This window comes from Scyliorhinus canicula, chromosome 25 (genome assembly GCF_902713615.1).
Source record: "Scyliorhinus canicula chromosome 25, sScyCan1.1, whole genome shotgun sequence".
NCBI lineage: Eukaryota > Metazoa > Chordata > Chondrichthyes > Carcharhiniformes > Scyliorhinidae > Scyliorhinus > Scyliorhinus canicula.
This window is the reverse complement of record NC_052170.1, coordinates 16,112,933-16,140,422: the sequence shown is the minus strand read 5'-3', so window position 1 is coordinate 16,140,422 and position 27,490 is coordinate 16,112,933. Positions and strand designations below refer to the sequence as shown.

General features: G+C 49.0%; 1 protein-coding gene across 1 annotated transcript in view; it reads left to right on the top strand.

The window, feature by feature from the left end:
* LOC119957243 (adhesion G protein-coupled receptor E2-like) overlaps positions 1-27,490 on the top strand; it is a 66,408-nt gene that overhangs the window by 18,468 nt on the left and 20,450 nt on the right. Inside the window, exons 2-9 of the mRNA XM_038785088.1 lie at positions 6,024-6,104; positions 15,657-15,797; positions 17,791-17,916; positions 19,053-19,120; positions 21,794-21,968; positions 23,666-23,770; positions 24,904-25,106; positions 26,903-27,064. Coding sequence (XP_038641016.1) covers positions 6,024-6,104; positions 15,657-15,797; positions 17,791-17,916; positions 19,053-19,120; positions 21,794-21,968; positions 23,666-23,770; positions 24,904-25,106; positions 26,903-27,064 — 1,061 coding nt within the window. The remainder of the gene's footprint in view (positions 1-6,023; positions 6,105-15,656; positions 15,798-17,790; positions 17,917-19,052; positions 19,121-21,793; positions 21,969-23,665; positions 23,771-24,903; positions 25,107-26,902; positions 27,065-27,490) is intronic.

Genomic DNA, 27,490 nt, shown 5'->3' with positions numbered 1-27,490 from the left:
GAAAATTTCCAGGAACTGGCTGAAAGAACAAAGGTTGGCAATACATTGAACATCGTAAAAGTATATATTGTCTCGGCAACTGGAGCCAATCGCTTCAGATCCCTTACAGGAGTCAGCAGAATGTATCGGAAGATATTGCATTGACCTTTGTCCTTCAACTTTATGTCTTGGATATTTGTTACATCAGAACAAGGCCTCTCTTTGAGTATCAGTTGGCATAAATTACTGTAGCTAAATTATTCAGATAACATTTTTCAAGGCCTCAGCAGACTCGATGGGCTGAATGGCCTACCTCTGCTTCAATATCCTATTCCGAAACATTTCTTCTGAGCTCCAGCTATTGACGTTTGAATGTCGACTTTCTCAGCAGGGGGCAGCACGGTAGCATAGTGGTTAGCACAACTGCTTCACAGTTCCTGGGTCCCAGGTTCGAATCCGGCCTTGGGACACTGTCTGTGCGGAGTCTGCACATCCTCCCCGTGTCTGCGTGGGTTTCCTCCAGGTGCTCCCGTTTCCTCCCACATGTCCAAAGATGTGCAGGTTAGGTGGATTGGCCATGCTAAATTGCCCTTAGTGTCCAAAATTGCCCTTAGTGTTGGGTGGGGGTTACTGGGTTATGGGGATAGGGTGGAGGTGTTGACCTTGGGTAGGGTGCTCTTTCCAAGAGCCGGTGCAGACACGATGGGCCGAATGGCCTCCTTCTGCACTGTAAATTCTAATTCTAAAACAAGCTGAAACGGGGCGACACGGTGGCGCAGCGGTTAGCACTGCTGCGTCGCGGCGCTAAGGACCCGGGTTCAATCCCGGGCCGCCGCATCGCATTCTCCCCGTGTCTGCGTGGGTCTCACTCCCACGACTCAAAAAGATGTGCAAGGTAGGTGGATTGGCACACACTAAATTGCCCCTTAATTGGAAAAATCTACAAACAAAAACAACCTGACACTTCCTGAACACTTGCCACTTTGGATCAATACTTTCCGTCCACACTGTACTCCGGAGTGAGATCATGATAAGATCACAGCCTCCCGCTTAACACAGCTGGCTTCTGGTATGCGAACAGATAACCGTTTATGATGCCACAACTAACAGATTCTGAGCCGCCATGCTTACACTAACTGAAGTCACAGGTGGCTTTGGTCGGTTTGTAGAAAAACCTGTGCATCAAAACATAGACAAAGACTTGGAAATGCTTGCGTTCGCAATCAACTCTGAAGCATGATTTTGAAAACTCGGCAGTATACAAGAGGGCCTTGCTGAATGTGGGATACGCTGTGGTGCCAGTGGGTTAATGTCCCTGATTTGGAGCCAGCAGCTCCTGGTTCGAGTCCCACGCCAGGACTTGATGGCCGAGGAAGGTGCCTTCTTGACACGGCCAAACATGTTTGAGTATCAACCTCCGACTCTATCCAACACGCGCCAGTGGCAGCCGGCAAGAACAGGAGAGAGACATAGTCAGCCATGGGATGGAACGAATGCTGGAGCCTCAACCGTCACTAGCTGTGGTGATATGCATCACTGTAAATACACAAGGGGTTAATGTAAGTACACCTAGACTAGCTAGACACTAGGGGGAGCACCAGAGACATGACACACAGACACTCAGCCAATAGGTCAGTAAGATAGGACACGACCAATGGGCATTCACGATATACACAGAGGTGACACTACCACAGGGGGGCATTACACCAACCCATATATAAAGGACACAGCACACATGATCTTCCTCTTTCCAGTGGAGACACTCAGTGAGTACAGACACAGGGTTGATTCAATATCACACCCACCACGTGGATTGTAGCAGACTGGTTCATCAGTCTGAGTAGCTACAGAAGGATTAACAGTAGTGGCGAATCTGAGTAGGAGAATTGTTAATAGTTTAATAAACGTGTTGAAGTCATCTCCACGTCTGAACCTTCCTTTGTCAGAGTGAACATCAAAGAAGCCGCTTATGCTACGCCAAGAGCATAACAAGACACTAGCCACGACCACTACCATCCAGAAAGACAAGAGCGGCAGATTACCTGGGAACCCCACCACCTGGAGGTTCCCCTCCAAGTCACTCAAGTCGCCTTGGAAAAATATCGCCGCTCCTTCACTGTCACTGGGTCAAAATTCTGTAACTCTCTTCCTAACCGCACTGTGGCTGTACCTACACCTCAGGGACTACAGCGGTTCAGGAAGGTAGCTCAATACCACCTTCTGAAGGGCAACTAGGGATGGGCAATAAATGCTGGGGCCTAACCAGCGATGCCCACATCCCGTTCAAAATGAATTTAAAAATAATAATAATCTTTATTATTGACATCAGTAGGCTTACATCAACACTGCAATGAGGTTACTGTGAAAATCCCCGAGTCGCCACATTCCGGCGCCTGTTCGGGTACACAGAGGGAGAATTCAGAATGTCTAATTCTCCTAACAGCACGTCTTTCGGGACTTGTGAGAGGAAATGGGAGCACCCGGAGGAAACCCACGCAGATCCGGGGAGAGCGTGCAGACTCCGCACAGACAGCGACCCAAACCGAGAATCGTAGCTGGGACCCTGTCTGTGAAGCAACAGTGCTAACCACTGTGCTGCGTTGCACGAGAATGAGAGGTGACCTTATTGAGATATGTGGAATTCTCAGGGGGCTCGACAGGGTCGATGCTGAGAGGTTGTTTCCCCTTGTGGGACAGTCTGGGACCAGAGGGCAGAATCCCAGAGTAAGGGAGTGGCCCATTTCAGACAGAGATGAGGAGGAATTTCTGCTCTCGGCGCAGTGAATCTGTGGAATTCTTTACCGCAGAGAGCTGTAGAGGCCGGGTCGTTAAGTATGTTCAAGGCTGAGAGACAGATTTTTAATCAGCGAGGGAATCGAGGGTTATGGAGATAAGGCGGGAAAGTGGAGTTGAGGATTATCAGATCAGATCAGTCACGATCTCATTGAGTGGCGGAGCAGACTCGATGGGCCGAATGGCCTACTTCCGCTCCTACGTCTCAAGGTCGTAAAGCAGTACAGATAATTTCTGGGGTTTTTTTAAACCTCTGAACATCATAGAATTTACAGTGCAGAAGGAGGCCATTCGGCCCATCGAGTCTGCACCGGCTCTTGGAAAGAGCACCCTACCCAAGGTCCACACCTCCACCCTATCCCCATAACCCAGTAAACCCCACCCAACACTAAGGGCAATTTATCATGGCCAATCCACCTAACCTGCACGTCTTTGGACTGTGGGAGGAAACCGGAGCACCCGGAGGCAATCCACGCAGACACGGAGAGAATGTGCAGGAATCGAACCTGGGACACTGGAGCTGTGAAGCAATTATGCTAACCACAATGCTACCGTGCTGCCCAACATAGTATCCAACAGTTGTCAGAACTGAGTCAAAGGCTGCAATTCAACCTTGGATCGGTGCCACCTCGCAATGACATTGGAATGTCGATTTTGATGGGGAATGTGGAGGTGATTTGAATTCAGCTCCTACACCAATGCAAGTACTTCAGCTCAGGTTCTGCAACCTCTCAGAAGCCCTTGCACTTTAACCTACCACAAAACGCACAGCCCCAAAGAGTGGTCACCGATATTAATCTCGCTGAGGCCTTTCTGCAGCACAGTCATCTCCTGCAGATCCACAGAAGCCAAGAGCGTCGCCCGAGAGAAAAAAAACAGGAAACAGAACACCGACTCGTGACCTCCCATCAACTAAGAGGACAAGGGCAGCAAGTGCAGACGACCGCTACCACCTCCAAGACACAGAACCACACATCGGCCTTACGGGCCAGAGTCGAAATCGCGGAGGGACTGTCGCAGCTCATGAGGAAGAACCACCACAATCTCCTCACATTAAACGCCCACCGTCCTCAGTCTGCGAACAAACAATTCTTTTCCAGTGGTTTTACCAGAGGAACCAGGTTTCTCCCTCTCTGTACTTTACCTCAGCCTCTCAGGATATCCTTCCATTCCTCCCCTCCCCCTCCACTCGTGAACCTACCTAGATTCCTCTAAAGTAAGACTATATTTATTCACTTCAAACAACCCACGTGGGCAGCAGGAGCCACATTCTAACCACGCTTTGAGGTTCTTTGTTTATTCATTCGTGGGATGTGGGCTTCACTGGCCAGACCAGCATGCATTGCTCATCGCTAACTGCCCTCGACAAGATGGTGGCAGCGAGCTACTTTCCTGAACCACAGCAGTCCATGCTGCACATACACACCCATAGTGATGCTCAAGGTAGAGTAAATTTCCCCTTGATTCCCTCCTGGATTTACTCATGACTCAGTGTGGGACCTAGTTTTGGACATCCCCACGAATGTTCTCTTTGACTACCCTATCAAATCCAGTAGTTGGCACTGCTGACTCACAGCGCCAGGAACCCGGGTTCGATTCCGGCCTTGGGTGACTGTCTCTGTGGAGTTTGCACATTCATAGAATCAAAGAATCCCTAGACTGCTGAAGGCGGCTATTCGGCCAGTCGGGTCTGCACCGACCCTCTTAAAGTGCACCCTCCATCAGCTCACTCCCCCGCCCTATCCCCGTAACCCCATCTGACCTTTGGACACTAAGGGGAAATTTAGCATGGCCAATCCACCCAACCTGCACACCTTTTGCACTGTGGGAGGAAACCGGAGCATCCGGAAGAAACCCATGGAGACAGTATGAGAACGTGCAAACGCTAAATCCAAAGATGGGCACGTTAGGTGGATTGGCCGTGCTACATTTCCCCCTAGTGTGCAGGTTAGGTTACGGGGTTAGGGAGAGGGTGGGTGGTAGAGTGGGTGGGGTGCTCTTTTGGAGGATCGTCGCTGACTCAATGGGCCGAATAGCCTTCTTCTGTGCTGCAGCGATTCGATGGATTCTAGATCAGCTCTCAAGCATCTTTTTTTGAAGGGGACCGGATCAGACACCAACATTTGTTCGGGTACCAGACAAGGACGCCAATCAATTTTTTTTTACTTTGTAAAATTGTGAAGAAAGGATATTTCACCCCAGGAGCAATGAGTCTGACCAATAGTTATCTTTCAAGTTAAAACAAACTTTAATTCAAATACAATTAACCACATTAACATCAAAGTAAATAGCTTTACAATTATCTGTTAAACATTTCTTAAACACAAGGAAACATGTAAACCTACTACCTATGCCTCCTACTAACTCCAATTAAGCAATCCAATATAGCTCAATTGTCACTTATAAAAAAAGTTAACAAAACAGGTTTACTTGCTCAGCTGGGCAAACTTTTGGAAAGAGTTCCTTTCAAGAGCTGTCTGCTCTACCTAACAGCATTTGGCAAATCTGCTCTTCAACTTTAAATCCTTCTGTCTTGTCCACCTCAAATTCCATGGCAAACTGCAAATCTACAGACAGACCTGGCTCCACCCAATAATTATATCATCTGAAACCCGGTGAGGTGTCACAAGACCTGCTTAGCCCGGAGTGAAATCATCTCCTCATAAATTATCTAGTCTCCGTGGAATTTCCAGCTATCAAAACAATGTTCCATTAGCCCTTTATCTGTAACCAAGTAAATGGTTAGAATCAATCGTGGCCTGACTTTTTATGACTTCTTGATTACAGCTTTAGCAGGTACACCGCGTGGATTCTTTAACCTAGGTTTTTGAATAATTTCACTGCAACAAATAAAAACCTTAACCCAGATGTTTGATAACATTACTGCCAAAAATATAAAATGTAGCAATTTCTACGTTCATCAGTGAAAGAATCCAGGACCGTGATCTTAGGCTACCTACGGTTTGGTAAGGTCATTCATTAGGACAAAAGGGCTCTGATGTAGAAATAGGAAAGTAAACATTGTAAAGTTACGTGGCTCTGACAGCTGCTGTGGCAGTCGGAGGGATGGGTGTTTGAGGCAAAGGAGTTTCTAATGTGGCAAACGCTCTGCAACACCGATGAGGCTGAAGCAGTTGCAATATGCGGTGAGCTGTGCGAATTGCCTCCAGGCGACCCCTGTGTAAAGTTAACTCTGATTCTCGATGTCTCAAATGTTGTATTCTAACGGAGGACCTTTATGTTGCTTCCAGGGTTGATACTCTGCACCCTTGTGGGTCAGTGTTCGGCCGCCTGCCCAACCGGAAGAGAAGAGAAGAATGGACTCTGTGTAGGTAAGGCAACATGGCGGGGCTGGTGGTATTGTCCCTCGGCTCGTAATCCGGAGACCCAGGGTAATACTCTGGGATCCCAGGTTCAAATCCTGCCACGGCAGGAATTAAAGTCTAATGATGACCACGCAACCATTGCCGATTGTGGTAAAAACCCAGCTGGTTCACCAATGTCCTTCTGGGAAGGAAATCTGCCGTACTTACCCGGTCTGGCCTACATGTGACGCCAGAGCCCCACACAGGGATGGGGTTGTCTCTTCACTGCCCCCCTCTGGAATGGCCCACCCAGCCACTCCGTTCCAGGGCAATTAGGGATGGGCACCAAATGCTGGCCCAGGCCCAATGACACCCACATGCCAAGGACGAAATTTTTAAAAAAGCATCGGCGGGACTGGAAGATCGCGTCAGCGGCGGGAGGGGGCGGAAGGGCTTGGAAATCCCACCTGATGCCTTCTGATCAATTCGGAACCATTCAGCATTCCGTCCTTGCTCAACACTGATTGGACGAGGACGAATTGGTCGAATTATTCTGACACAGAAATGGGTGACTTTGTGTTGGGGGGTTGGGGAGGTCGATTAAAACAAAATCCCTCAATGAGGGACTGTTCAGGGTATGACTGTTGGGTAATCCTAATCCCTTCAGTAACAAAATCACAGGCACCAGGGACAGCAATATTAATTACATTTACTATTGATTCAATCATTGCTGCTTTTAATGTTACCTCCTCATGCCAAACGTCTCCTTGCTTTTATCTTTACTCCTGCTGTGATGTTAATCCAGTGTATCATTGTGCCCAGAGTTCAGCCTGGCAAACACACGTTTTAGATCAATTCTGAGCTAGTCTTACGCTGTTGAACCAGAGGGTTGCTGTGCTCAGGAAGGATGGACTGCCCTTGAATGGTGGTTTGGTGGGGGGGGGGGGGGCAGCAATGTTTCAACAGGGCTTAAAAAAAAGGTTTGATGATGACAGTCATTTTCGAACACAGGGTGGCGACCCGCGGGTGGCTCGTGGGCGGATGTCGAGAGGGTCCCGGAGCGATCGGTCACGGCGTTCCCGATCGCGGGAGGGAGAGTCCGACGGCCGCGACCGGCTTCCCAGATTGCCGGCCGTCTCACGCGCGCGTGCCCCCTCAGCCGGAAGCAACAGTGCACAGGCCTGGAGCCTAGCAGGACAGACCGCCTCGTCCATACGTCAGCGCGCTGTTCCGAGATTTTTAATTTTTAATCGATTCGTTTTCCCGCCAGAACAAGAACAAAGAACAAAGACAATTACAGCACAGGAACAGGCCCTTCGGCCACCCCAGCCTGCGCCGATCCAGATCCTTTATTTAAACCTGTCGTCTATTTTCCAAGGATCTACTTCCCTCTGTTCCCCGCCCATTGATACATCTGTCTAGATGCATCTTAAATGATGCTATCGTGCCCGCCTCTACCACCCCCGCTGGCAAAACGTTCCAGGCACCCACCAACCTCTGTGTAAAAAACTTCCCAAGCACATCTCCCTTAAACTTTCCCCCCCTCACCTTGAAATCGTGACCCCTTGTAATTGACACCCCCACTCTTGGAAAAAGCTTTCCACCCTGTCCATACCTCTCATAATTTTGTAGACCTCAATCAGGTCCCCCCTCAACCTCCCTCTTTCCAACGAAAACAATCCTAATCTACTCAACCTTTCTTCAGAAGCGGCAGCAGAGAGAGCAGGTCACGCGCCCCGTCCACTGACGTCGCATACTCTGGGGGAGAAACTAGTGAGGGGAGCTTCCTCCATTTTGTAGTCGCCAGCAAGCAGACAACAGGACTGTATGACGAACTGAAGATGGATATGTCTGGACTAAGGAAGAGACACAAACAGGCCGTGGATAGGGCCAGGGAGTGGCACTGAGTAGAGTGCTTTTTGGAGGGTCGGTGCAGACTCAATGGGCCGAATGGTCTCTTTCCGCACTGTAGGGATTCTATGATCCTATGAGTTGAGCTGCTGTAACCTGCTTAAGGTGTCCAGGATACCTTAAAGCATGGTCTTTCATTTTATTCCCCACCAAAGTCAACCAAACCTAAAGTCTGATTCATGCTGAGGCGTAGCTCCAGAAACATCACTTTCAACGACTTCTGTCACTAAACTATGGTGGCGGCAACAGTTCGTCACAATTCAACCAAGGAGGCCGCGTTACCGCGGCAACATGCGCTGTGACATGTGCATTGTAATCTGGAGCAATGGCAGAGGTTCCAGCGTTCTTTCCTCTCGCTCGGCCGACCAGGAACCTCCCCCGCTCTCACCCCCCCGTGGCACCTGTTGGAAGAATCTTCACCCTGACACCCAACCTGTGAGGGCACGTCGTAAACACATGTCGCTTACGTCCCTGGGGTGGGGCTCAGAAGCAGAGTTTTTAGGTCAGAAGAAGGCCCGCCATCTGCTTCACCACGAGACCTGCCGACTGGGCGATCAGATTGGTCTTTGTCCAAAATCCAGACATGTGCCAACCCCCGGGGGGGGGGGGGGGGGGGGGGGGGGGGGGGGGGTCACTGGGTGACAGTCAATCGTGAAGAACGCTATCTCCTTCCTACCTTAGCTCACAGATGCAGACACCATATCATCACAACACGCTTCTTGTTATCCATATGTAATCAGATAAGCTGGCACAGACTTGATGTTAGACCCTTTGTACTTGCTGAGCACTGCAGCTTCTTAAATGAATCATCGCGGATGTGGAATGCACGAGTGTGATTTTGTAGAGATTTCACCATTTGCCCGCCTCGCACCCCCTCCCCCCCCCCCCCCCACCAATCTGTGCAAAGTGAGATTAAGTAACATGGGAGGTGAAAGACTCTTCATTGTTTAAAACTTTAAGTGTGGGAAATAAGCGGGACGTTCGATTCCCCGCTGGGTCACTGGTCTGTGCGGAGTCTGCACGCTTCCCCCAGTGTGTGCGTGTTTTTGCGTGTGTTTTGGGCTTGTGTGTATTTGTGTCTGAATGTGTTTGTATTTGTGCCATGTGTGTTTGTGTCGGTTTGTATTTGTCTGAGTGTGTGCACGTACATGTGAGTGTGTCTGGGTACGCACATGTGTGTGTGTGTGTATATGCATCTGTCTGTATGTGTATGTGTGCTCACTCGTGTGTGTTTGTTTTAAGTGTGTGTCCATTTGTGTGCATGCATGTGTGCCTGTGCATGTATGTGAGAGTGTGTGTGTATTTGTGTGTGTGCATGTGTGTGTCTAACTGTGTGTGCATGCGTGTGAGTCTGTGGATGTGTATATGTTAGGTGGATTGGACGTTCTGAATTCTCCCTCAGTGTACCTGAACAGGCGCTAAAGTTTGGCAACTAGGAGATTTTCACAGTAACTTCATTGCAGTGTTAATGTAAGCCTACTTGTGACACTAAGAAAGATTATTGTTATTATGTGTACGCATGTGTGTATGGGTGTGTGCTGTGTGTGTGCATATGTGTACATATGTGCATATGTGTACATATGTGCATGTGTGGTATGTGGGCGTGTGCATGTGTGTGTATATGTGTGCGTATTTATATATATGCACATAGTACATAGAACACACAGTGCAGAAGAAGGTCATTAGGCCCATCGAGTCTCCACCGACCCACTTGAGCCCTCACTTCCACCCGATCCTTGTAACCCAATAACCCCTCCTAACTTTTTTGGTCACTAAGAGCAATTTATTATGGCCGCTCCACCTAACCTGCACGTCTTTGGACTGTGGGAGGAAACCGGAGGACCCGAAGGAAATACGCACACACTGGGGGAAACGTGCAGACTCCGCACAGACCAGTGACCCAGTGGGGAATCGAACCTGGGACCCTGGCGCTGTGAGGCCACAGTGCTATCCACTCCGTGCTGCCCCATGTGTATCTGTGTATGTGTGACGAAAGAGAAAATGCTGGAAAATCTCAGCAGGTCTGGCAGCATCTGTAGGGAGTGAAAAGAGCTCACGTTTTGTGTACATGTGTGTGTGTGTGTGTGAGAGAGAGAGAGGGAGAGGGGGTGGAGGGAGGACAGACCAACCTCCAGTTTCCTGCCTATTCACCAGTTACCAAACAATGGACAGGCAAGTACGGGAGTGGAAAATGCTCGCCAGCATGTAGGAGAGACCGAGAGATTGTGCAGACACATGTGCATCAATGTTGCTGAACGGAATGTATAAATACGATTCGTCAAAGGCTGTGCTCAATCATTGTGGTTGAGTAATGAAATTAAATAGGGTGTGAAAATGTGCAGGGTGAAGTTTTGAAAACCTTTGTGCAACTTCAAAGTTTCATAACTTTGGCTGCGAATATCAGAGAAGCAAAACTAAATGGCATTTGGAGCGTAACTCATAACATTTCAACAATATGCAGTACAAACTTCTAACCTTTGACTTGACCACAATCTTCAGTGATGAATCCTTCGGTCTGATTTTTCAATTTGCCGAGGCTCTTTTGTCATCACTGAATGAGGCAAGGCACTCTCGCCATCAATATCATGACTTTATGAAGTATGTTTTCATGTGACATACACTAGATTTTTGATGCAGGCATGACTAACTGTAGGCCCATCCCTAATGACCCTTGAACTGAGTGACTTGAGTGGACCATTTCAGAGGACATTTCAGTCAACTACGTTGCTATGGGTCTGGAGTCACGTGTAGGCCAGACCGGGTAAGGACGGCAGATTTCATAAAATCTCTACAGTGCACAAGGAGGCCATTCGCCCCATCGACTCTGCACCGATCCTCAAAAAGAGCACCCCAGCTAGGCCCGGTCCCCGGCCCTATCCCCGTAACCCCACCTCACCTGTACATCTTTGGACTGTGGGAGGAAACCGGCGCACCCGGACGAAACACACGGAGACACGGGGAGAATTTGCACAGTCGCCCAAGGCCGGGATCGATCCCGGGTCCATGGTGCTGTGATGTATCAGCGGTAACCACGGTGCCACCCTGCCGCCCCTTCCCTAAAGGATGGGTTTTTACAACAATGGTTTCATGGTTATCATGAAACTATGAGGCAGCACGGTAGCATTGTGGATAGCACAATGGCTTCACAGCTCCAGGGTCCCAGGTTCGATTCCGGCTTGGGTCACTGTCTGTGCGGAGTCTGCACATCCTCCCCGTGTGTGCGTGGGTTCCCTCCGGGTGCTCCGGTTTCCTCCCACAGTCCAAAGATGTGCAGGTTAGGTGGATTGGCCATGATAAATTGCCCTTAGTGTCCAAAATTGCCCTTAGTGTTGAGTGGGGTTACTGAGTTATGGGGATAGGGTGGAGGTGTTGACCTTGGGTAGGGTGTTCTTTCCAAGAGCCGGTGCAGACTCGATGGGCCGAATGCCCTCCTTCTGCACTGTAAATTCTATGATCTATGATCTTCTTTAAAATTGGATTCAAAGCTCACCATCTGCAATGGTGGGTATCGAACCCAGGGCCCCGAGTGCAATACCCTTGACAATTAGGGACACACAAAGAAACCTGGGTTGGTTCGTGCCCTGCAGTGGGCGTCAATCCCAACAGCCCTGGCTTGGGCCCACTTGACGGCCACAGAAGGTGCGTTCACGACGTGATCCTGCTACAATGTCAATGGCAGGTGTTACTGGCAGGAGAGATTCCTGTTCAGCCAGAGCGCCCCTCAAACTAAATAATCTGTTCTGGGCTTGGGGGGTGGAGGGGGGGGAAAGAAAAAATGAGCTCTTCAAATGGACACCAGAACAGAAAATGCAGAAAAAAATTCAGTCTGAACATTTTGGGTCCGCCGGCTTGGGGGTGGTTCTCCGACCCTCCTTCCCCAGCCACGTGCTTCCCGGCGGCGAGTGGCGGAACTCCGTCTGCTACTGGCGGAATTCCCAGCCTTCCGCAGGACCGGAGAATTCCAACCCATGCAGCTGTTTTCCCGAAGGTGAACTCTGCTTAGATGTTGCCGGACCTGCTTAACTAGCCCTCGGAAATTTCAGTTTCCTAGCATCTGCTTCTGTTTTTATCGACTGGAGCTCGTGCCCTGTTTGTTCTGTGTCTCATTAAGAGCAGGAAGCTAATAAACCCTTAGTCCCATGTGCTCATAAACTGTGAATAAGTAAATAAAGAGAAAGGGCGGGATTCTCTGACCCCCCAGGCCAATCTCGCCGGCGGGAATCAAATCACGTCTGGTACAGGTGGGATTGGCGGTGCGGGCGGGCGGCGGGGTTCCTGGGGGGGGGGGAGGGGGCGCGAGGCGATCTGTCCCTGGGGTGGTGCCCCCACGGTGGCCTGGCCCGCGATCTGGGCCCACCGATCGGTGGGCGGGCCTGTGCTGTAGGGGCACTCTTTTTCTTCCGCCCTGCCACGCACCGGCGCATGCACCCGGCTGGTGGGGCGTCAAAGGCCGCTCGCGCCGGCCGGCGGAGCGGGAGCCACTCTGGCGCGGGCCTAGCCCCTAAAGGTGCGGAGAATTCCGCACCCTTGGGGAGGCCCGACGCCGGAGTGGTTCACGCCACTCCGCCCCGCCGGGACCCCCCGCCCCGCCGGGTAGGGGGAGAATCCCTGCCAAGATCTCCCAATCCTCTGAGACATGGCCAAAGCTGCACAGATGTGACGGAGCTTTCCTCAGTGATGGGCCAGTGAGTGGGCCGCATGAGTGACCCTCCTTCACCTCAGTTGGCCGCAAGATTGAAATCGGGCTTGTACCACTAGCCGTGACCCCATGGATGAGGTTGAATACATTTCTGGGCGGCACTGTGGCGCAATGGTTAACACTGCCGCCTCACGACGCCATGGATCCGGGTTTGATCCCGGCCCTGTCACTATCCGTGTGGAGTTTGCACATTCTCCCCGCGTCTTTGTGGGTCTCACCCCCCCCCCCCCCCCCCCCCCCTCTCCAAAAGATGTTCAGGGTAGGTGGATTGGTCACGCTAAATTGCCTCTTAATTAGAAAAAAATAATTGGGCACTGTAAAATTTCTAAACAAAAGATTAAATACATTTAATGCACGCCGAATATTTTGTAATGAGCTGTAGAAAATGCTTAATCGTCGAGATATTAATAGAACTGTCTCCCTTTCCAAATGGTAAAAACAAAATAAATATTGACACTTTGGACACAGAGGGAGCGCACGGCTCTCACGGTCAATGTTGTGAGCAATCAGCTCGCTCCTCACTCCACTCGCCCCCCACTTTAGTCACAGAGTAGGGAAGAAACTACACGGACGGAAATCAGCTGAGTGCGGTGACCCTGCCTGTGGGCAACAAAGTATCTTGTGGGGCCGCACTCTGAACCCTGAAGGCCCTCCTCTGGCCCACAGGCCGCAGGCCACTCACTGCTGTTCTACGTTGTAAAACTGAACCGGGGACGCTTGATGTTTAAATCTCGGGTGTCTGAAATGGAGAGGGTGCACTTTCCGCACCTAACCTTGAAGAACCTAAATCTATCCCTTAACAAATGGAACGGCCAACAACTATTTTCTTCACCGACTCCGGGCAACGTCTCAGATTGAAATAATTTCCTGGAGCGCCATCTGGTGGCTTCAAAGGGAACTGCTTTGTCAACTGCTGTAAAGCCGAAATCATCTAAATTAATCCAGCAAAGTTGGGCGGCATGATGGTGAGCACTGCTGCCTCACATTCCGACCTTGGGTGACTGCGGAATCTGCACGTTCTCCCCATGTCTGCGTGCGTCTCCTCCGGGTGCTCGGGTTTCCTCCCACAGTCCAAAGATGTGCAGGTTAGGTGGATTGGCCACCTTCTGCACTATAGCAATTCTATTAATGATTAGATAAAAATGTATAAATATAAAAGGTTTCTGAGGCTGGACCAGAGTATTTGTTACCTTGGTGGTATAGATGACCCCGAGGTGACCTTCCTACCATACATTCGCACCATCAATAAATTTCCCCTTAGAGTGGGATTGCAAGAATCGGCCGGGGGGGGGGGGGTGGTTTGCGGCCTAGTTAGGTCTTTCTAAGGGTCGGTGCAGACTCGCTGGACCAAAGGGGTTAATTCGGGCAGCGTGGTAGCACAATGGTTAGCTCTGATGATTCACAGCTCCAGGGTCACAGGTTTGATCCCCGGCTTGGGTCACTGCCTGTGCGGAGTCTGCACGTTCTCCCCGTGTCTGCGTGGGTTTCCTCCGGGTGCTCCGGTTTCCTCCCACAAGTCCCGAAAGACGTGCTGTTAGGTGAATTGGACATTCTGAATTCTCCCTCTGTGTACCTGAACAGGCGCCGGAATGTGGCGACTAGGGGCTTTTCACAGTAACTTTATTGTGGTGTTAATGTTAGCCTACTTGTGACAATGAAGATTATTAGTATTATCATTGGCTGTTTGACCAGTGTGATGAACTTGTGTCCCCTCTACTCTCATTGTCTTGTGATGTTAATACACCACCGATTATCAGGGCAGGGATTGACTGTCCATATATCCCCCCCAAAAAAACAATATTGCCCATGTTGGGAATCTGAAATGTCAGCCTACTTGTGACACTAATAAAGATTATTATTATTATGGCCACCTTCTGCACTATAGCAATTCTATTAATGATTCGATAAAAATGTATAAATATAAAAGGTTTCTGAGGCTGGACCAGAGTATTTGTTACCTTGGTGGTATAGATGACCCCGAGGTGACCTTCCTACCATACATTCACACCATCACTAACACCATCGTCCAACATCATCCAATTGAAATGAAAATCGCTTATTGTCACGAGTAGGCTTCTATGAAGTTACTGTGAAAAGCCCCTAGTCGCCACATTCTGGCGCCTGTCCGGGGAGGCTGGTACGGGAATTCTACCTCAGAATATCTGCTGCTGAAGCTCATATTCATTCTGTCTTATCTCTGGACTCCCAATGCTTCCCTGGTCTCCCACATCTCAAACTTGAGGTGGTTGACCCCTTGTCCCAATTCACTCCAAATCCGACGGCCATGTGCTCACTGATGTCAGCTCAACAACACGTTCATTTCAAAATTACCATCCTTGCTTTCAATGCCCTCTCGTGCTTCAACCCTGCCTATCTTTGTGATCTCCTCCGAATCGATAACCCTCCAAGACCTCTCGACTAATGGTGGCCTCTTGAATGGCCCAGATTCTAACGGCTTCCTCCACTATCGGCTTGCCTTCAGCTGCTCAGATCCTCAAGCTGGAATTTCCTCCCTGAATCTCTTCTCCTCGCCATCTTGCTTTCCTCCATCTGTAATTCCGCAAAACCTAATTCTTTGACCAAGCACGTGATCATCTCACCCGTTACCCCTTTATGTGGCTGAGCGTCGGATTTGGTTGTACAAGGCTCTGGTGATGCATCTTGGGACTTTCCCTATTTGCGAAAAGGGGTTATGTGAGCATGAGGTGTTGACGTTAGAGGGTATTGTGGGTAATAGGCGGTGGTCTCCCTGCCTTTGGCAGGGGATTGGCAGACGTCTTGGCGAGCCCTTTTATTCCCCCCCCCCCCCCGAAAAGATCCTACTCCAGGTCAGGAGGTCACTGGGGAAATTCTACACACGGTGAGTTAAACATTACTGTAAATAAGCAAAGAAACGTGACTGTTGCCATTCCCGGCATTTTGCAACAAGACATTCCCATGATCCCATCATTGTTGTCAATGTCTTTCAGCTCCTGATGTGTGTCTTTCATACAAATGTCCGCCTGCTTCGAGATGTCGAAATTCCAGGGGGGCAGCCTGCTTCTGCAATGAGGGGTTCTATTTATGTTTGCCATATTACAACTGTACAACTGGGCGAGCATACTGTGCAGGTAAGATCGGCGTGTTCCAGTGACTGTGTCAATATTGCTCCAGAGTTTCCATACGATGTCAAGCGCACTGCCAAAAGGGCCCAGAGGAGGTTCACAAGAACGATCCCTGGAATGAAGAACTTGTCGTATGAGGAACGGTTGAGGACTCTGGGTCTGTACTCGTTGGAGTTTGGAAGGATGAGGGGGGATCTTATTGAAACTTACCGGATACTGCGAGGCCTGGATAGAGTGGACGTGGAGAAGATGTTTCCACTTGAAGGAGAAACTAGATCCAGAGGGCACAGCTTCAGACTGAAGGGACGATCCTTTAAAACAGAGCAGAGGAGGAATTTCTTCAGCAAGAGGGGGTGAATCTGTGGACCTCTTTGCCGCAGAAGGCTGTGGAGGCCAAATCACTGAGTCTCTTTAAGGCAGTGATAGATAGGTTCTTGATTAATAAGGGGATCAAGGCTTATGGGGGGAAGGTAGGAGAACGGGGATGAGAAAATATCAGCCTTGATTGAATGGGCCGAGTGGTCTAATTCTGCTCCAATGTCTTATGGTCTTACAACACTTCTATTTTCATCCCTAGTTGCCTTTGACAAAGTGGCCTTTCTCCTTGAACCACGGCAGACCTTGCACTGCTGGTGTTCCATAATAATCTTCCGACAATGAAGGAATTTGACCAAGCCAATATGGTCTCTGAGACTGATAGCGTCGGATCAAAGGAAACCCCAGCACCCTCCCCTACACCCCAACTCTTCCCTTCCCGGGGGTAATCAATGGTATGGGATTTGCCAATGGGAATGCCATCGAAAGCTAGGGGAAGGGAAAGATGATCATATCCTTGATTCCCAGGCTCAGGGTCTAATGGCGGCACGGTAGCACAGTGGCTAGCACTGTTGCTTCAAAGCGCCAGGGTCCCAGGTGACTGTGTGGAATCTGCACGTTCTCCCCGTGTCTGCAGAGGTTTCCTCCGACAAGTCCCGAGAGACTCTGGTGCGGCCGCACCTGGAGTACTGAGTGCAGTTCTGGGCACCACATTATAGGAAGGATGTGGAAGCTTTGGAAAGGGTTCAGAGGAGATTTACTAGGATGTTGCCTGGTATGGAGGGAAGGTCTTAAGAGGAAAGGCTCAGGGACTTGAGGTTGTTTTCGTTAGAGAGGAGAAGGCTGAGAGGTGACTTAATAGAGACATATAAGATAGTCAGAGGGTTAGATAGGGTGGACAGTGAGAGTCTCTTTCCTCGGATGGTGATGACCAACACGAGGGGACACAGCTTTAAATTGAGGGGTGGTAGATATAGGACAGATGTCAGAGGCAGTTTCTTTACTCAGAGAGTAGTAGGGGTGTGGAACGCCCTGCCTGCAACAGTAGTAGACTCGCCAACTTTAAGGGCATTTAAGTGGTCACTGGATAGACATATGGATGAAAATGGAATAGTGTAGGTCAGATAGGCTTCAGATGGTTTCACAGGTCGGCGCAACATCGAGGGCCGAAGAGCCCGTACTGCGCTGTAATGTTCTATGTTCTATAGATGTGCTGTTAGGTAATTTGGACATTCTGAATTCTCCCTCTGTGTACCCGAACGGGCGCCGTAGTGTGCCGACGAGGGGATTTTCACAGTAACTTCATTGCAGTGTTCTACTCCTCATGGCCCACAAGTAGGGCTGCAAAGTCACTTGTTACTGACTCCCCTTCAGCCGTCCGGTTTGCCAAAGCCCAGGAAACCCAGCTGGTCACCGTTAAATCGGTAAAACAGGCTGAATGAGAGGCTGCCGGCCACACCAGTGAAATTCGCCAACCTGCCACCCATCCACCTCCTGTCCTGCCCTCCAAATAAAGCCGGAAGTGGTTGGGTGAGAGGTGAATTGGGGGCCAGGCGGGAGCTTCAAAAAATGTTTTAATCGACACATCATTTGGCCATTGAAAATCAGACCACTGTTTCCACAATGTATGATGCACCCACACAGTGATCCGCTGAAAAGATTAAACTTCATCATTTATTCCCAGACGTGGACGAGTGCAAGAAGAAGAGGTCAAACTGTGGCGCTGGTGCGACCTGCGTGAACACGATTGGAAGTTATTGCTGTGTAGTCAACGCGACCAGTGGGAAAGAGAGCAGAAAAATATGTTCAGGTGAGACATTGTTCACATTCATTGACATCCTCCTCGCCATTTCAAATCCTCGGAGGACCAAGTAGTTCCCAAGTGTTGCTCAGGGCGATCCCTGTTCTCGAACTTGTATATTTTGGTTTTGGACTCCGAAAACACGTCAGATGTGGAGAAAATTGGATTTCCATTTTTGAACCCTTTCCAAACAAAGTCAAACTCTGCTTATCATTCAGACTGGCGTTGGCTGCTTGTCGATATCTCCTTTCCCCAGCCTGACGATGATCGCTGTGCATTGCAGACTGCCCTCTCCATCTCCGACTGTGATTATCATAGAACTTACAGTGCAGAAGGAGGCCATTCGGCCCATCGAGACTGCACCGGCTCTTGGAAAGAGCACCCTACCCAAGGTCAACACCTCCACCCTGTCCCCATAACCCAGTAACCCTACCCAACACTAAGGGCAATTTTGGACACTAAGGGCAATTTCTCATGGCCAATCCACCTAACCTGCACATCTTTGGACTTTGATACAAGTGGTAAAAAAAAACATAATTTGCAAACCCTGAGTTAGCTGTGGACGCCCAACTTCCAAACGGAAGGGAATCAGGGGCTAATAATAATAATAATCTTTTATCGTCACACGTAGGCTTCAATAAAGCTACTGTGAAAAGCCCCTAGTCACCACATTCCGGCTCCTGTTCGGCTACACAGAGAGACAATTCAGAATTCTCAGCCGCGCTGCTGGCCTTGTTCTGCATTACAAGCCAGCTGTCTAGCCCACTGAGCTAAACCAGCTAGAGTAATTAATAAAAGCAAATTACGGCGGATGCTGGAATCTGAGAAAATGCTGGAAAATCTCAACAGGTCTGGCAGCATCTGTAGGGAGAGAAAGGAGCTAACGTTTCGAGTCCAGGTGACCCTTTCTCAAAGCTCAGTTTTGACAAAGGGTCATCTGGACTCGATGTTAGCTCTTTTCTCTCCCTACAGATGCTGCCAGACCTGCTGAGATTTTCCAGCATTTTCGTTTTGGTTTCAGGAGCTAATAATTGTTCAGAATGAAATGTGGGTTTACAGGAAACGTGAAACCATGGGGGATTTATTTATGTGGTCAGTTCAGGAATGAACCATATGACACTAATCATGTGCCTTTATTATCCCAGAATGTGAATATAATTGCTATTTCAACAAGGAGGCTGGCGTTTCCAATTCAACAGTATCCGAACAAATGGTAAGTGTATAAAGCGCAGAGGAACACAAAGGAAGAGCTTGCATTTAGATAGCGCCTTTCATGATCTCAAGCCCAAAGCACTTCATAGCCAATGAAGTATTTTTGAAGTGCAGACAGCGCTGCAATACAGGAAGCCAGTTTGTACACAGCAAGATCCCAGAAACAGCAGCATGACATCGTAACTTTGAATCATTTGGCCATCTCAGTCTAGACCTATGCTTGTAGTCTCCAACTGCTGACTGTTGGGGCCGGTTTAGCTCGGTTGGCCGGACAGCTGGATCGTGACGCCAACAGCGCGGGTTCAGTTCCCGTACCGGCTGAGGTTATTCATGAAGGTTCTCAACCTTGCTCTTCGCCTGAGTTGTGCTCATCCTCAGGTTAAATCACCTCCAGTCAGCTCTCCCCCCCCCCCCCCCCCCCCCCCCCCCCCATCAAAGGGGAAAGCAGCCTGTGGTCATCTTCTGTTTGGGCGATTTTACTGTCAACTGTTGTGGAGGCAAACACTTGTCTTCGGAGTCTATTTTATGACCTCCGCTGTGTTGAGGGCACAGGTGGTTGCTGGAGGGACTTTCTTTTGACTTCGAGTTTCATTCAGAATGATCAACTGTGACCCCATTTGTTCCAGCTTTGAGCTCACCCTCTACGTCACGTATTCCAATTCCAATTGTTATGGGCCAGGGTTTAGAGAACCCCAAAGTGTATCATGGAGTTCACCTGACCCACAACTTTTACTAGATTGTGGTATGGGGAGCACACGGCCCACTCTACAGGTGTGGTACAGCAGAAATGGAAAAGTATTTTTTAAAGCAAAACAATGTTTATTCTATGAACTCAAGTTAACCTTTTTAAAACATACAGTGAACATCTTAGCAACCATCAATTCAACTACAACCCCCAAAGAATACAACACTAAGTAATCCTTAATAACTTCCCAAACAACATCCAGAAGACAGAAGAAACACCTTTTAACAGAAACACATTAGGTTTACATTCACTACTGAAAACATTTATAATTCCAAATTCACCAATGATCAAGAGATAGTCTTTTCATGGCAGAGAGATCAACAGTACACCTGCTCTGTTTGGCTTCAGCTCCAACACCGAAAATGAAACTAAAACACACCCTGCGGCAAACAGCCTAAAATGAAAGTAAAAAGCTGACAGACAGCCCAGCTCCACCCACACTCTGACATCACTGCAGTAGTAAACACCCATTTATAAACGCCCATTTCTTAAAGGTACCCTCACATGACACGATTCTCTTCCCGCACCTAATGGTCACTAAGGCAGCCTTTTGACCATTTCCACAGCTAATAATTCCTGGAGCAGGTCACTCGTCCGTCGCCAGGGGATTATAACTTGAGGGACGTCACTCCACATCATGGCTGACCAGGAGTCCCCCCCCCAGCTCTTACCGCCAGCCGTTGGTGCGTTTGGAAGGATTTTGCAAGTTGGCACAATCAACTTGCTTGGCCGGGTTACCAACGCACCCTCCTTGCCCGTCAAAACCCTGAGGTGGAACTCGAACCCGGAACGTCTGGCTCCGGGGCAGTGACGCCACTCGCCGCTCCGGAAGAGCCTCCCTCCATCACGTCTTCTGCTCGCCTCCGAAACAAAGCTCACAACCTTTGAGGGAAAGCTTATAGAATTGAATCCTTCGAATTGGAAGTGGGATGGTTACGTGAGGACTCCCCCCGTTATAGGTTTTCAAAGCTGTGAATAGCTTACCGTCGGTGAAGTCCCTTCGAAGGGCAGTCACTGCTGTAAGTGTCGGAATCGTGGCAGCCATTTTGTGCACAGAAAGATCCCACAAGCAGCAAGGTGGCGAAAGGCAGATAAATCTGTTTTTGTGAGGCTGGCTATGAGATGAATATCGATTAGGAGAGGAAATGAGGGAGAACTAGACTTAAAAAGCCCCTTATGGGCAGTCAAGTGCTTCGAGACGTACTGAAACAACAACAACTTGTATTTATATGGCACCTTTCACATCATAAGATGTTCCAAGGAGCTTAATGCAGCGAAATTTGGCACAGAGCCTCAAGAGGGGGTATTAGGGCAGATGACACGAAGGTTGGTCAAAGAGGCGGGTTTAAAATTGTGTCTCACAGGAAGACAGTGAGGTAGAGGAGCAAAGAGATTCAGAGAGGGATTTCCAAAGCTGGGCGATTGAAAGCTCAGCCACAAATGGCAGAGTGATCAAATTCTCTCTCCTCTCAAACAATATTCGGCTCTCCTGACCTTCCCGCCCAAGTGGACAATCTCACGTTTTCCCCAGTTACGCTCTGCCAGATTTTTTTTTCCCACTGGCTGAACCAGTTTATAATCCCTCCGCAAACTCTATGTGTCCTCCCCGCAACTTCCTTTCCTAACTCTCTCTCTGCAGTAGTTCGGTCAAGTGCGGCCAGATTGAGTTGATGTCACAGTGGAGACTCAAGGCGGGATTCTCCACTCCCGCGGCCTGTCAATGGGATTTGACAATCCCACACCGTCGGGAAACCTATGTGCTGTCGGCGGGAATGGAAAATCCCAACGGAAGGAGACTTCCAGACCCGGAGATCGATTGGTGAATGTGCGTGGCAGGCCGATATTTGGCGCTGCATCGAGTGTTTGGAGTACAACGATGTCGATATTCATTTTTAAAATGGCTGCTCCCTTTCTCGATCTTGTTAACAGTGTATGAGCTCCTGCCAAATGGAGGCTCTGTACAAGAACATGTCGAGGATCAGCAGGACATCGGGAAAGAACGGCAAAGGTACACAGTTCCTGGATAACGCGGAGAATATTCTGATGTCTCTCGTCGAAACTCCATCGAAACGAAGTGAAGAACGAAAGTCAATGCTGGACTCTGGTAATGGGCCGAATGGTTTTCCAATCCCTGATTAGGCAACACATCATTCCACCCCTCCCCATTATTAGTTAACTAGAAACTCCACTCATTGTCGCAATACTATCAACGCCCCATAATAGTGCAGTGTACGTGTTAATATATGCTCATATATGCCAAGCTGCAAACGCACTAGAATTAAGCAAATTAGCAACAGGAGTGTGGTGATTGTGTATCAGTGTAGATGCAATACAACTGAGCAAGCACTAGAGGGAGCACGGGAGAGCTATAAATACAGAGGGACAGGAAGTGAGGACACACTTCACAGAACTGGGAGCAAGACACACAGGGAGGCAGCATTTGAGGTAGCTGTAAGTTAAGCTCTGAAGACAGAACAAATTCACAATAAAGCATCTTCTCCACCTTTGAGACTACGAGCTTTATTAAGACACAAGGAACAACACAAGGAGGACGCCATTCCGCTCCTTGCTCCTGCTCTGCCACTCAGTCAGGTCATCACTGATCTGTGCACCATCTCCATTTACCTTCCATTTCTCCGTGTCCCTTAACACCATACCCGACACAAGTATTACTATCTTAATCATAAGAGGTCCAGTCTTCCCACAGCATTCACGGCCCTTGGGGTGGGGGAGGTAGATGGAGATTTTTACCACCCTTCCCGATGAAAAATGTTTCCCGATTTTTCTCCTGATTTCTTCTGTGATTTGAAGACTATCTCCGCTTGTTCTTGATTTCCCGCCACTACATCCTCCGGGTGGACCCTATCAAATCTCTTTAATTTTTTAAACACCTTGGTCAGATTAGACTGATGAAAGGTCCATCCGTGGAAGACCAGTGGGGCCAAGGGGCGAATTTAAAGGGACCTGAGCAAGCAGAATGGGAGAAGGCACATGCCGAGAGATCGAAGGGCAGAGTTGGCATGGCCATCACCTTCTTGCCACCATGGCATTTTCTCAACCGCAGGGAGGATGTTGGATGGCCCTGCCGGCCCAGGATCACCTTAAAGTGGCCGTGACTTTTTTTCAGCGTTTAGTGAGCCCTCTCTGTTGAATGCATAGCCCACCTGGTGAACCCCAGTGTTCTTCCTGAGGGCTCGGAATGGGGGCTCCCCTGAATTGGGTTCAATCAGTGACCCTTGGAGGAAGCCCTCGGTGTCAATGGATGACCCCATGAGAACAACCCCCTTTGCTCTTACCAACCCCTCCTTCCCCTCATCTCTCTCCCCTCCCCCGCTCCCCGACGAGCCCAACTCCAGTTATCTTACCCCAAGGACAGAATCGATCAATGCGTCTCTCGGCTGGGCGCAGTTCCAGCAGTGGCCACCGTTCCTGGAATGGAGCCCCGGTGGCAGCTCATCAGCTGAGCCCACTGGGAGTTTCCCCGGCTCCCCGCCCCACCGTCAGGGCCACTGCCACTCTGGCAAGATCCGGCCTTATGAGTGAGGGAGCCCACGGTCAAAGAAGCATCACTATTATTCTATGAACATGTACTAACATTGAGCATGGCTTTTTACACACACAGGGAGGAAGGCCTTCCCACCTGGATCTGAAGAGAGCTTGCAGAGATAGAAGAGAATTAAACCATTTTATTACACAGCAATACTGATAGCTGGAGAGAAATTTGGATGTGAATTGAGGCCTTTAAGTAAGAATATAGGAGCTGGAACAGAAGGAATTAACAGTCAACTCTTGAATTTTTAGAAATCGTAATAAGGCGTCAAAGGAACCCTCAAGGACCCATAAGGATATCGGCAGAGGGCAACTCCATAGAAGTTGAACAAGTTGTATTTGCTGGCCGGGCATCTGGTAAGATATCATTAATAACTGCTGCCATGTCTACCTCTGATAGGTTAACAGGGGCACTGTGTCGCAAAAAAACCAAGTTAAATGGAATTCAATTGAAAAATTGAACGACCTAGTGAACCTTTTCAGGCACTACATGGCCGCCTAAGGCCCCAAACTGGTGGGGAGGAAGTGCGCACACAGCCCCATCTGGAAGTCCGCCACACACCGTAGTGGGATAGAACAATTATGGGGTGTCCTTTGCCCGTCCCTGGAGTAGGCCTCAGGCTCTTTCCTAGAGGACCTAACACTGGCTTCCAGGTCTTGACTGCAGCTCGGATTCTCCAAATGTTGCTTCAGTAGAAAAGGTAATAAATTGCTCATGACTGCCCACATTCTTTCCCAAGATTCCTGTTTTCCCTCAGGCCTTCCATCCAGGGTATACCTGGTTTTCTTTATTCTTTCATGGGTTGCGAACGTTGGTGACAAAGGCCAAGGCTTGTTGCCCAACCCTACTTGCACGTGAACTGAGTGGCCATTGCAGGGGGCATTTGGGTATCAACCACATTTCTGGGGATCTGGAGTCACATGTAGACCAGACAAGGGAAGGCTGGTCGATTTCCTTCCCTCAAGGGCATTAGTAAAGCAGGCGGATTCTTCGCAACAATCAATGATGGTCTCATGGTCACCATTGCTGAGATTAGCTTTGTGTTAACTGAGTTTAAATTCCACCAGCTGCCCTGGTGGGATTTGAACCCATGTCCCCAATGGTATTAGCCTGGGCCTCTGGATTAGTAGCCCAGTGACATTGCCACCAAATCACCCCCCCCCCCCCCCCCGTCCTGATTGAAAATGACAAATTGTTATCAAATCAGCTCAGTGGGTAGCACTCACCCTTGATCCAGAATGTCAGAGGTTGAACTCCCACCCCAGTGGCCAAGTCTCTATTGACACTTCCAGTGGAGTGCCTTGTTGCGAGGAGCCAGCTTTTGGGTATCTTGTAAGCTGAGGCCTTTTGAGGTAAAAAGCCCTACGGCGCAATATTTTTAGAAACAACACATTGTGATAATAATCAAGGGGTTGAAAGTGAAACTTAGTTGGTGTGACAATTGTAATTGAGCTTTGTTCTCTCGCTCTTGTTTTCTTTTACGGAACAGGTAGACAGATACCTACCGTTGCCTTAATCGTTCACAAAAACATGACAAACATTTTGGGCAATAACACTGAAGTGGAAGAGGAAATCACTAAACCTAATCCACCCAGGATGGTGCTGAATTCAGCTGTATTAACAGCAGTGATAAACAGCAAGTTGAGAACCTTTCGCACCCATGCAGTAACCTTCACCTTCAGCCTTACCAAGGTTCGTGAGACACCATTTCGCGATCTTCATTGACTAATGGTGCGTTTCGAAATTGTTCCTCGGATCATAGAATACAGCTGCCAGTAGGGCGGTTAGTTTCGCTGACAGTTTTGTGAGCTTGTAATAAATTCACCTCTTCGTAAATTATTTTTTTCAGTGCCTGTTTGTTTATTTGGTCATTTTCAGGGATGTTAAGTGGATTCAAGGTTTTTCCAATGGGAGTATGAATAACTGTTTGATTGAATTAGATTTTAAAAGGAGCATTTTTGGGGGGTTGGAACAGCTGATTTCTTTATTTCATGAATATTTAAAAGACTTGTCAGTGCAACACATTGGTTCTGTACATAGTGGGTACTGAAAAAGTGCTTCTAAGGCTCATCATTAGATCAATGTGAGCATCAAACTTAATAACCCCTCCCCTCCAAACACATTAATTTCTCCATATTGTTGAATTCAAAAGAGGATGATATCCACTGGATAAAGTACTTTTAAGCATCTGAATCCTTACACGGTGCCGACTAATTTAATGCCTTTAAGGACAGATACCTGTGATCAATCACTGCAATATTAATATATTTAACTTTTCAAACAACATCTAATTAGTTCAGGTGAAGTTGGCAATATATTTCAAAATTACCAGTTAAAATATATTCCCAACTCTACAATAGGCTTCCCACAAGGTTCACAATAATAATCATAACTTATTGTGACAAATAGGCTTCAATTAAGTTGCTGTGAAAAGCCCCCAGTCGCCACATTCCGCCGCCTCTTCGGGGAGGCCGGTACGGGAATTGAACCCGCGCTTCTGGCATTGTTCTGCATTGCAAGCCAGCTATTTAGCCCACTGTGCTAAACTGGCCCCTTTGACCTGGTGTGATATCGCACAGCTTTCAGGGACCCAAACACCTTGACAAAAATAGCAACCTCCAGGAAAACAGTGTTTAGAACAGGCACTTAAATGGCCAACCCTACGTCACTTTATGTGCGAGTCTGGGCACAGCCCGCCTTTTTTTCCGACCCAGGGAAAATGGCGGGCAATGGGTTAGTGGCTCCACCGCGCCTCATGATTTGTTTTACCTCTTCCCCCCCCCCTTCCCCCACCTTGCCTGTTTACTCAGTGTCGAGAGGGGAAAATCCCTTAAACTCGATCAACTGGAACCTGAATCATTTATCATAGAATATAGAACATTACAGCGCAGTACGGGCCCTTCGGCCCTCGATGTTGCGCCGACACGTGAAACCATCTAAAGCCAAGAGCCACGCGTGGTGGGAAAATAATGCTTGGGCCAATGTTTTTTTTAATTTTTCCAATTAAAGGACAATTTAGCGTGGTCAAACCACCTACCCTGCACATCTTTGGGTTGAGGGGGGGTGAGATCCATGGGGAGAATGTGCAAACTCCACACAAACAGTGACCCGGGGCCGGGATTGAACCCGGGTCCTCGGCGCCGTGAGGCAGCAGTGCTAACCACTGTGCCACCGTGCGCCAATGTGCCCACTACCTGCAACGGGACTGGCTGTTGTTTGACAATCTCTGGCTGAGGGGTTTTCAATTAATTATTGTGCCTTTCGAAGTGGAGGGAAGGCAGCTGGGTGCCTGGGGAGGGAGAGGCAGAGAAAATTACCTCTGTGATCTGGGAAAATACAATGGGCCATGAATACAATCGTCAGTTCATAAGATGTAGGAGCAGAATTAGGCCATTCAGCCAATCATGGCGGACGCCTAATGAAGGGAACTAAGGGATGTTGAGAATGGGATGTCTTTTTCCTGAAAGCTTCCCTTGTCTTTTCTCCAGGCAAATAAAGACAATTCAAGAATGATGTGCGCCTACTGGAATCGGACAGCGCGAGGAAAGTTCTGGTCTCCCAAAGGTTGCAAGTTGGTGACCTCGAACGAAACACATACCGTGTGCCGAACGCTTCACCTTTCCAGCTTTGCTGTACTGCTGGCTCTGAAGGTATGTATGTCCGGGATGATTCGCTGCATAAGCCAACGGGGGTCCTGGTCCCATCGAAGGCGGTAGGATTGTAGGAGTGGGCTCTGAAGAAGGCCAAGAGAGGCTGAGCAACTGTGAGGCTGTGAGGGGCCGGCGAAGTTGGGAAAAAAATCAGGAGGAAACACGGAGGGAGACATACGTCAACAGCGAAGGCGCACAGGCAGTGTTAACAAATGGGAAGCAGAAAGGGAAAACTCCCATTTGGATGGCATCTTTTGTTTGCTGCAGCGACGTGAGCAAGTCCAGCATTTATTGTCCCTTGAGGAGCTGGCAGTGCCAACTCAGTCGCAGTGAGGGGTCAATTAAGAGTCAACCACATTGATGTTGGGGCCTCCAGTCAAATGTAGGCCAGACCGGGTAAGGATGGTAGATCGTTCTTCACAAGGC